At 37.1% G+C, this 12,046-nt stretch overlaps 1 protein-coding gene across 1 annotated transcript; it reads left to right on the top strand.

Moving 5' to 3' along the window:
• The first annotated feature begins 9,272 nt into the window (after positions 1-9,272).
• Positions 9,273-9,797, top strand: LOC107761759 (GDSL esterase/lipase At1g28570-like). The gene has a single exon (XM_016580037.2). The coding sequence runs from the start codon at positions 9,273-9,275 to the stop codon at positions 9,795-9,797; it is 525 nt and encodes a 174-aa protein (XP_016435523.2).
• Positions 9,798-12,046: the final 2,249 nt, after the last annotated feature.

Here is a 12,046-nt window from a genome sequence, read left to right as displayed (position 1 = left end):
GAAGGAGTCTGCAAGCATGGCGAAGGAATCGATGGAATTAGGCGGCAAATTGTGGTACCATATCATTGCTCCTTTCGACAAGGTTTCTCCAAATTTCTTCAGTAGAACAGATTCAATCTCATTGTCTTCCAAGTCATTCCCTTTTATTGCGCATGTATAAAAAGTGACATGCTCATTAGGGTCGATGGTCCCATTGTACTTAGGAATTTCTGGCATTCGGAATTTCTTCGGAATGGGTTTTGGAGCCGCACTTGGAGGGAAAGGCTTCTGTACGAATTTCTTTTGATCTATACCCTTTAGAATCGGCGGTGCCCCCGTTATTTGGTCAACCCGTGAGTTGTATGTCTCCATTTTCTTGTCATTTGCCTCGATTTTCTTTTCTCCCGATTCAATCTATTTAGTGAGCTCCCCGAGCATTTTCATAATGGCGGGGTCAGTCCTCGATTCGTTGGCGTTCCACCTTTTCGGCACAGTCTCGATCCTGTGGACGACTTCTGGATCGATCATACTCGGTCTTCGATGTTGATTTTGTAGTTGTTCTATAGCGGCTTGTTGAGCCTGTAACATTTCGAATATCAATTGGAGGCTAACACTACTATCTTCTCCACCCTGCGTACCTCGACCACCTGATCGAACTTCCCTGCGTGCGCTACCTTCGGGATCAATGCCCAAATTTGTATTTAGGGCGACATGTGAATTGACATCGAAGGAATTTGCAATTGGCGCTCCCTCGAGGCCAGCCTGTGGCGCCTCGATCCCTGGGGCGGCTATATTGTCATTTTTCCCGTGAAATCCGAAGCCGTTGTCACCATGTGTAGGCGTTGCTTGTGAGTTTGACATGTTTATCCTGAAAACAAAGATTCTTACGAGAACAAGTATAAAGCAGTGTGTGTTATCGGAATCAGTATTAAGCAATCACTATTATCCTTGGCTCCAAGGTGGGTGCAAAACTGTTTACCCTTAAAATTGGATAACAATTAAACTTATAATGTGGTTCTAAGGACACGTGATTTCACTTAATACCAATTGATAAATATGAAGATTAATAACATAAATGAACTATAAAGCAAAGCAAACCAGTGTTAGAATGGAACTCAGCCCTCGAGTTTGGATACCCTCGAACTGGTTGATGTAAGAACAATTAAAATATAACAAGCTGATGAACAATAGTATAAACGAGAAAGAGAATTATATTGCTTTGATATTTGTGAACAATGTGTCTTACAAATGATTAGAACCCCCTTTAAATAGTAGAGGAATTCCGCTTATACTATAATTCTAATTACATAAGGAAATCTCATGATTAGCTAATTAACCGTTTCTGATTTGATCCGTTCCGAGATTTACGCCATGATCCTCGGCCAGTCACGTATATCTCGCATTTCTGTTATTGTGCTATCTTCGATCTTGCTCGATGTCTGCCTCATTTGGCTTCGATCGCTACTAGCCTCGATCTCGACATATTCCTCGATTCTGAACTCGGTATCTTATCCTCGTGATTTAGTCTGTTCCGTTACGAAGCCATCCTTCGATGCAACCTCCCGGTCTCGGTCAAATAGTAAAATCGGGTGGGCCCGATTTTAACCGTATACAATGTATTTTATAATGAGTGAGTACTGGCTATTTTAAAAAATTGAAATATCAATATTCCTTTAGAGGATGTGATAGTTATTATCCAAGTGAAAGATAAACCAATATAAGCAAACTAAGTGGTCATGTCCAAACGGGCTTTAAATAGCTTAAAAAGGGAATTAAGTAAGTACGGATTTGCTAGAAAGAATTAAAAAAACAAAAAGCATGAGAAAGAGGAGAACTAGCAATTGTAAAGGTTCATATAAAAAACAAAGGAGAGCATGTGATAGTTATGTTAATTATTTTGGAACTCGATAGATAATTCATATAAAAATAGGTGAATTGCTCCTAAATAGATGGATACCATTAAACACTAACTTATGGGAGGATTTGATTATTTTTTCCTTTTCTTTGGATAGCGTTTACTATAACAAATGAAAAAGACAAATACTTCCGATCATGTCCATCCCCTGTATTGGCTTGTATTTGCATAAGATTTTCTCTCACAAGAATAAGTAAATGTCATATTTTGTAAAGCGATATCAATGTCCACAACAAGAATTTTGTCATACCTACCTAACTGAATGTGCAAGTTAAACAATGTAACTAATTATTTTATATATATTCAGTTGTCAAGTCGGTCAAATAGGCTCATATATAATTTACCATTTTGAACTTGACATGGGATTGAACTGATTGACATGAGATAAGAAATTTGTGCTGAACAATTAGGGATACACGTGTAACGCACATATTCAAAAACTAGTTATACTAAAAGTACGAAGCTCCAAATGTCAAAGTCGAATTACCAAAATATCAATAAAAATTGAAGGACTATTTTACCCATTAATTATATATACACTACGTCATTAATATTCTTGTACTCAAAAGTAAACTTACCTTCCAATAAATAATAAATTTGTACTACTTAATGCAGCCTATTCAATTCCAAAGTATTGCTTTCATCTTCCGATACTTCATCGTAAATGTACATACTATCTCAACCTTTAGGAATAAACTTTTACATAAGTAAATCATTACATCAACCAAATAGGAAAGGGGTTTATACACGATGATAAATAAAGGGTGATGGAAAAAACTTGCCCCATCAATTCTTGAGAAGAAAAATCACTTAGTGAAAGTGAGAGTGCAATACAAAGCTAGGAGAGAAAATACAATTACAAGAAAAGTATTTCTTGTTCTTCTACCTTTGGGTTGAGATTGTTGAGAAAATTTTCAACATAATTTTTTCGTTTAGTTTGTTCGCGTGTTTCATTGATCAAAGAGTTGATAACAAGAATCAGTCTCGGTGTGGATATGCATAGAGTCTTCGCACTATCGAAGAAATCTTTGTAACGAGACTCTATTCACCAGGTACGTCTAAGATCCGATCTTTGACATGTAAATAAATTTTAAATACGAAAAAATCTTCCTAGGATTGTTATTGTCTTCCGCTGCGTGTTATGAATATCTATATGCAATCCTTCGGTTTTGTAAGTACAATGTGGCTAGCACCCTCTTGTCTTTTTACTAACATTAAATTCTTTCCAATTTTGTTAGAAATTCAAAAACAAAAATGAGAGTTATGTGTAGTACTATCAATGTAGAGCATCATGTATAGCAATTAATATGAGGAATTTTGGGGCCACCTTTTTACATGTGGTTTAAATTTTGTAACTAACGCTGCATTGGTGATATATGTGGAAATGTAACGAATGGTTTTATCTGCATTTGATCTGAAGTTACACTAAACAAAACCGGCTTCACTATCGTGAGAGGTTCAATCAATGAGTTAAGAATATCCAACACCATCACAACATATGAAGCTAGTTCTATCCAGCTCTAGTTCTTGTGGTGACACCTACAAACGAAAAAGACTCAAGCGAGAGAAAAGTGCCCATTCGATCACCTTTTACTAGTAATGATCTGTTAATGAACAACTCCAAAAGACGATTCATCTCGAGAACTAGCAGGACTTTCAAAAATTAAAATATTTCACTATATTAGTAACAGAAACAGTGGATCTTTATACAAGTCATGGAAATAGCTGCACATAACCTGTCGCAATTGCAATGTCTAAAGTGACAAGGGGTGTAAGGATGACGAAATTTCCAATTGTAACAAAGGATACTGAGTCATTCCTCTGAGAAACTTCATTCAAGTAGGCTTGTCTTTTGATGTTTCTCTTCTGTGAAACAATTAAGAACTTGGTGCTAATCTTCTTCAAATTCTTCAAGGTAATCGTCTCGATCTCCAACCAACTTAGCAAGCTAATCAAGAATTGTAGGGATTACCAGATCTACTATCACTTTCATAACCTGACCAAGGATCTAGTCAGTGATGGTAAGGAATAACTAAAGGGTTATTCCGCTCTCAATAACAAAAGCGGAAAGGAAGCAAAGATCTAGTCAGTTGCAATTCTTCTCACGTTATTATAATACTCCTTCCGTTTCAATTTATGTGAACCTATTTCCTTTTTAGTCCGTGCAAAAAAGAATGACCTCTTTCCTAATTTGAAAACAATTTACCTTTATGCAATGATTTATAGCCACACAAAATATATCTGCCTCATTTTACACTACAAGTTCAAAAGTCTTCTCTCTTTTCTTAAACTACGTATCCAGTCAAACGGGTTCACATAAATTGAAACGAAAGGAGTAAAAAATATATTTCAAAATATTAAATTTTGAGAAGCGAAAAACAACATAATTTGGGACGGATGGAGTATATCATACAATAATTTTCTTCATACATGGGTGATGTTTGGCCATAATTCATTATTTACCTTACATTTTGGTGTTTTACTATTAAATTGTGCAATACTAGAGCTTAATTGAGTTGTTTTTATGTGTAGTGTGGGGTCCATCCCATGAATGTGAAAGGAAGACAAACTTACTTTGACTTAAAGTACCATACTGTCAAATTTACAGGAAATGTGATTTGGGTTGGCAGATTTTTCATTGCTTTCACAAGGTGAAAATTTGACATTTATATTATGATAATGTCATCCATGATGCAAGCAAGGAGAATTGGACGTCTATAAATAGATAGCTCATGATTCAGTTGAAGATACACAAAACAAAGAGAGAAATAAAGAGTGAGATTTTACCGACAATGTATAAGAAAATAATCTGTGAGAAAAATAGAGAATGAGCGATATTGTAGTGAAGTAGGAATATCAAAATAGAGTTATTTATTTTTATCCTTATTAACGAGTAAAGACTTTTAGAATCTTTCAAAAATCATAATTAGAATAATTAATGTGATATAATAAATTATATTAATATTATATTGTGGATATAATTAAATTACACTCAAATTATACAATTGAAATCTTTGGGGAGTTTATTTAATTGAATCGTATTTGAAATTGTACACTGGGTATAAAAATTATATTAAAATTTTACTATGGATCATAAATTTTATAAAAATTATATTGTGAATATAATAAATTATATTGAAGGTATATTGTGAATATAATAAATTATACGGAAATTATACTGTGAATATAATAAATTATACTGAATTATATTGTAAAACTCGTGGAAGTTATCTATGGTCCTATGAAGAGTGAATCGAATCATACTAAAATTATACTAATGGATATTTTGAAGAGAAAGTACATAAAAGTTTTATACCTAAACACAATTAGATAACCAAAATATACCATGGATTTTAATTGTGTTTAGGTATAAAAATGGTATGTACTTCGTCTTAAAAATACATGGATATTTTGTTTACTTAATTGTGTTTAGGTATAAAAATGGTATGCACTTTATCTGCCACTTGATTAACATTTGCTTGGGTTAGGTATAATACTTGGGTGTCGAGATTGGGTGTGAAAATGGAAGATATAAAAATGGTATGCACTTTATCTACAACTTGATTAACATTTACTTGGGGTTAGGTATTGTAACGACCCGATCGGTCGTTTTGAGCTCTAGTGCATCGTTCGGCGGTTTGAGGCCATGAGCATCTTCACTTCACGTATTATGACTTGTACGCGTGGTCGGGAATGAAATTTCGGAAGTTCAGAATTGATTTGGAAAGAAAATTTTCATTTCGGAAGCTTTAAGTGGGAAGAAGTGACTAAGATTGGATTTTAGAGTAAACGGCCTCGGAATCGGAATTGGAAGGTTCCGGCAGGTTCGTATGATAATTTCGGACCTAGGCGTATGTTCGGATTGGGTTTTGGATTCCTTGGGAGCGTTTTGGCACCTATTGCGAAAGTTAGCATTTTGAAAGAATTTCATTAATTTAAGTTGAAGTGCATTTCAATGTTATCAATGTCCGTTTGGGATTCTGAGTCTGGGAATGGCTCCGTGTGGTGATTCCGATATCGAGAGCGCGTCCATAAATGGATTTGGAGGTCCGTAGATCATTTTGAGATCATTTGGCGAAAGTTGGAAATTTGGATAATTTTGAGAAGTTTGACCGGGAGTGGACTTTTTGATATCGGGGTCAGATTTCGATTCCGAAAGTTGGAATAGGTCCGTAATGTCAATTATAACTTGTGTGCAAAATTTAAGGTCAATCGGACGTGATTTGATAGGTTTCAGCATCGAATGTAGAAGTTGAAATTCTAAACTTCATTAAGCTTGGAATGGGGTGCGATTCATGAATTCGACGTTGTTTGATGTGATTTGAAGGCTCGACTAAGTTCGTAACGTGTTTTGGGATGTTGGTATTTTTGGTTGAGGTCCCGAGGGCCTCGGGTGGATTCCGTAGGGTTAACAAATCGATTTTTGGACTTAAGAATTTCTGAAGCTTAATGCTTCTGCTGTAATCACACCTGCGTGACTTTGGCCGCAGGTGCAAGATCGCGGGTGCGGCGAATTGCTCGCAAAAGCGATAAGGGACTGGAGCTGGGGGAGCCGCAGAAGCGGACTGGAGAAGCGCACCTGCGTGTGCGCAGGCGCGAGGCAGCTACCGCTGGTGCGTAAATTGCACAGATGCGCATAGCAGGTCGCACCTGCGGTGCAAAGGTCGGGCTGGGCAGAATGCTTTTAATCGAGGTTTGGGTTCGTTTCACCCATTTTTTCATTTTGATTGGGCGATTTTGGAGCTTTTGAAGAGGAGATTTCATCATTTATTATGAGGTAAGTAACTCCCACCTATTTTGAGTCAAATACATGATTTTTATGTGGATTCAAACATGGAAATTAGTATAAATTGTGGGGAGTTTTGGTAGAAAAACCTAGAATTTGATATTTTGGATTTTGACCACGAATTTGGGCATGGAATTGGGAATAAATCATATATTTGAGTTCATAAGGTAGATAATGATTTTCTTCGAAATTTTTTGGAATCCGGGTACATGGGCCCGAGGTGATTTTATCGACTTTTCGAACAGAGTTGGGAATTATTGTAAATAGGATTATAATGAGTATTAGAGTATATATTTGTGGATTTGCTCATTTATTGACTAGTTTTGGAGCGTTGGGCATCAATTTGAGTTGATTGAATGACTTGGGAGCCGGTTATGAAACTTCAGAGCGAGATAAGTCTTCTTTCTAATCTTGTAAGAGGGAATTAACCCCATAGGTGAATTAAATAAATGTTTGTACCTAATTGTGGGGGCTGCGTACGTATGAGGTGACGAGAGTCCGTACGTAGCTATTATTATGTTATTGTCCGGGTAGCTTAGGACCTGTATCATGCTATACTTAGAATGTTTGTGCCCTTACTTGCTAATATAATCACTTAGTCATGATAGAAATTGATAAAAGAATTGTATAAGGTTAAACTCACTCACTTGAAGGTTTGTATGAGATACTTGACTGTAAATGAGAAACTTATGTTTTCTTGAAAATAATTATTATTTGTGGATCCGGTCGAGCGCCTCGGTAGTAAATAGATGCATCTATGGTTCGCACCATTCGACCCTCTGGCAGTGCACATTTTAAATATTTGTTGGATCGGGCCGTACGACCTCGGCATGATTTGTGCATGACTTAATTGATTGTTTGGGGAATTATTGATAATTGATATAGCCTCACTGGCCGGAGATTTAAATTGTTAAAAGATGAAGATAAATTTGGAAATCCCCTATTAACAAGAGAATTATTTACTTGTCTCATGTTATTGTGTTTACCGTTACATCATAAAAATCCATAATTTATCATATTATTGGTATATTGATTATAGCCCATAGTAAGTGTCCGAGTCGACCCCTCGTCACTACTTCTTCGAGGTTAGGTGGGATATTTGCTGGGTACGCATTAATTTACGTACTCATGATACACTTGCTGCATATTTTTGTGCAGGTACACCTATGTTTAGCAGCCTCGTGGGCGCAGAAGCGCGATTATGGAGGGGACTTAGGTGAGTTGCATTCTATACGACGCTCCGCAGTCAACTGAGTCTCCTTCAGAGTACTTACATTTTTCCTGTCCAATTGTATTCCGGACAACTGTTGTATTTTATTTTACATTCTTAGTAAATGCTCATGCACTTGTGACACCGAGTTTTGGGATGATTATGGATTGCACTGTATTGGACATTTTTAAAGATATTATTACGTATTTTATAAACTACATCTTCTGCTATTTAATTGAGGGGAATATCTATGATTTTAAAAATATTAAAATAAGAATTTACTAATTATTGGTGTTGGCTTGCCTGACAATAGTGTCCGGCGCCATCACGACCTTTCGAAGATTTTGGGTCGTGACAGGTATAATACTTGGTGTTGAGTTTGGGTTTGAAAATGGAAGATATGGATGCATATATGAACATATAATAGACGGATATATATATGTATAATATACTTAATATATTTTGTACATTTTATTAAGAGGCTATTGGAAAAGTATATAGGAGAAGTTAAACATGATTTATGGGCGGGAGGGGAATGATGTGTTGGCAATGAATGTATTTAGGAGATGATGGCAAGAATTAAGGAGATAAAAGTGAAGTCCTAATTTTTTAGGAGAGATTTTTGGGATGAAATTGCGACATTCTCGGACATTAAGAAGATGCCAAATTCTTTTAGGTATCTACAAAAGTAAATAATACACTGCCTCATTTGATATATACTTAATGATGTTAGGATTCTGTATATACTATTATTTAAAAATGTGATACTTATGAAAGTTTCCCTTATAGGTATCTACAGAATTCTTTTCCTAATTCTTGGCATTTAATAAAGTTACCTTATAGTTTTAAACTCTGCTTCCAAATTGAATATGGAAACATCAACCTTCCTACCTAAATCGTAGGCCTTTTTAATCAAGCAAATTCAAGCGTTTCTCTAATAGAAACTTGAAGCAAAAGAAAGAACATAAAGAATATATGGAAATCTGCCGCAGTCAGAATTTTTCCTATTACTACTAGGTTTCTGTAACATTGCTTTAACTCCACGGATGAGGGACATATATAAATACTACCACTAACCTAAACTAAGTTTTTCCCTACCTCCTTTAATTCACTGATCGTTGTTTCTTCTCTTTCAATGGCTTCCCTTACCAACCATTGTTTCTTCATCTTTCTATTAGTGATCTCCTCTTTCTTTTTTGCTCCTTCTTCCGCTTACGCGCAGGCTGAAACTTTCCCGTTTTATTCTATTTACAGCCTCGGAGACAGTGATTCTGCTTCTACTTCTGATCATTTAGACACTGAAGAAGGCGTTGAGTTTGAGTCCGGTATTAGTTTCATGATGCCTGGAGCAACAGTTATGAGTCCCTTTTCCTTCATAAAGAATGGCATCCCAAGCGCCTCAGCAGTCTCATCACTCGCAGATTTCTGCCTTTATGAAACTCTTCTATAAGGATTGCTTCTCTTTTCATGACTGCGGCGGGAACAAGGTTCTTCAGAAAGCTATCGTCTTTATGGTTCAGCCTGGTTTTAATGATTACAAGTACTCTCTTTTGCATACAGAATCTATTTCCGAAGTGTCCAAACTTGTCCCTGATGTTGTGGAGACAATCAGGAGTTCTATCGAACAACTGATCAAAGATGCAGAGGCCAAACACTTTGTGGTTTCTGGAATTATTCCAATTGGTTGCCTTCCAGGTTTTCGAATGATGTTTTCCGATAATAGCAGGAAAATTCAATGTCACAAAGGACTAAATATTTTTGCAACATTGCACAATGATCATCTATGGCAAGCGTTGGAGGAGCTACGATTGAAGTACCCTGAAGTTGAGATCATATATGCAGATTATTTCAAGGCGTTTATGACAATTCTACGCAATCATGCGTTCTTGGGATCCAAGACTAAGTGATAGAATTCAAGGGTCCACCAAACTATATAGAGAACTAGGTTCTCTATTAGTTCCCATAGATATAAGTTTTTACAGAAACCACGCACACTGCAGTAAGTAAATGACAGGAGGAATTTTACGTGAAAAATTTCTAGCTGAACGAGATTAAAAACCATGACCTACCCTTGTAGGATTTCAACTTCACTACTGAGCAACTTTCAGATTACAACCTATGTAACCTAGGAATTAACCTCTTAATCCCTCACTATCTTGTAACACTCGATTACAAGTCATTTTGTAATAACTCTATTACAAAGACTTTACAGCTCGACTAACTCTAGCCAAGACAGAAACACAAGGGTTTATGATTTATAAAGGATTTCCTACGCAATGCTTCTAAACAAGCTAAGTAGGAATTAAAATTGAAGTGCTTTAACAAAGGTGCAACACAACTAAGGACATGTGATGACTCAATACAAGAAGCTGGTCCTTTGTTATGTTGTTCTTTGTTCTTGATGCCCTTGAGAATCACTTGCAAGATTGACACAGACTTGAGAGAATGCTGCTTTTCATTCTTGAATGTGCAAGTGTTTTGTTTTACCTTTGCTTGATGTAAATAACTCATTTGTGACATCACTTGAATGATGTAAGCAAGTTAGGTAAAGGGCACTCCCCATAAAGTTGACTGCTGCATTGTTTCTGCACTGTAGCGTGTGCAGGCAGCATCTTTATAGATCGGGCAGTTGACTTGTGCAGTTTTCTCGGGAAACGGTAGCTATCTGTTCCCTCTGTTGTTCCTTTGACTCTGAAGAGTTGAACCATATCCCAAGCTGGAACCTTTTGATCTTAAGGTCTTGAGAATGTGTAACAGGTTCCTTATCTGGTTCTTGACAGTAAGTTTGTTAGATCATCAAAACATAATAGGGATATACATATAGCCTATCAATTTCCCCCTTTTTGATGATGACAAACTTATAATTCATGTTCCCCCTAAGAACCAGCATTTCCTGAGTTCCCCCTGAATCAGTTACCCAACCTGTTCCCCCTGAATTATTTTCCCCCCTTTGGCATCATAAAAAGATTAGTAACAGGCTTACAACAGAAAGAAGTCTAGCTTGAGTTAACTTATGCCACTTGTGTGCACACAACATGACTAAAAACAGAGCATAAAGAGCAAGACGTACATAGCAAAAGGATGAAACTTCTATTAATTTTTGGAAATTAAGCAGGGAGTAGTTCCATTGTTACCAACACATCCACAAAATAAAAAACAGCAAAAACAGAAGTACCAGTCATAAATATCATCAGAACTAAAACAAAGGACAGACACTAGCATTTGATACTGGAAAGGGAACACGTTCTAGGGGGCACTGGAGGGGGAAGGCTTAGATGAAGAGGCAAGGGTTTTAAGAAGGATGTCCATGCGAGCATTAGCTGACATCTGCTCATTGAGCAGTTTCTCCTTCAAGTCCTCAACTTGTTTTCTGAGGTCGGCATTTTCTTTCATCATACGGGCAACCTCTGTGCTGTGAGAGCTGCGGAAACCAGGTACCTCCTGAAGCTGACTTAGCTGACCCTGAAGAATGGCATTCCTTGCCTTCAGCTTCCTTATCTCATCAGTGGCACTATTTTGGGCGTTGATCAACTGGGAGATAATAGAAGTGCTGCCAACTCCTCCAACCTTATCAATGCACTCACATTCCTCGAGGGTGGTCTTAGAGAAGGTTTGCTTATGAGTACCCACTTTGGCTTTTCCCAAAGGGACTTTGAAGAACTCAAAAACTTTAGTGAGGAGGAACCCGTAAGGCATCCCATGATTACCATCCTTGAACTCTGCCACCTTCTGCATGTGTTCTATCATGATGCCAGGCATGTTGATAGTTGTGTATCTATCTAGTGCTTCCATGAGAACCAAGTCTGCCCGAGATGTAATAGACCTTTGTTCTACACGAGAGAGCAAAACCTTGTTCACCAATTCAAACAACAGTTGGTACACTGGAAGGAGGGCCTTCTTGTGTACCCGTTCCCCTTGCTGGACTGTATTATCCTTCAAGATAGCATTTCTAAAGTTCGAAGAGCAGGTTCCCTGAATAGAAGACAAACCCTCAGCGGGCACTCCCAAAATAGTTCCCAGCACAGCAGAGTCCATCACAAGATCAACACCATTCACCATCACACAAATATGATCATCCTCAACTGTAAAAACGTCGGCATAAAGACTGCGCATTTCACCTTCATAAACTTTGGGACAGTCACCTGTGAACAGGTGT

Source organism: Nicotiana tabacum, unplaced genomic scaffold (assembly GCF_000715075.1).
Source record: "Nicotiana tabacum cultivar K326 unplaced genomic scaffold, ASM71507v2 Un00074, whole genome shotgun sequence".
Taxonomy (NCBI): domain Eukaryota; kingdom Viridiplantae; phylum Streptophyta; class Magnoliopsida; order Solanales; family Solanaceae; genus Nicotiana; species Nicotiana tabacum.
This window is presented reverse-complemented; position numbering and strand designations above follow the sequence as displayed.

Excerpts from the sequence above, each read along its gene's own strand:
- LOC107761759 (XM_016580037.2), top strand. The coding sequence starts at position 9,273 with ATGGCATCCCAAGCGCCTCAGCAGTCTCATCACTCGCAGATTTCTGCC.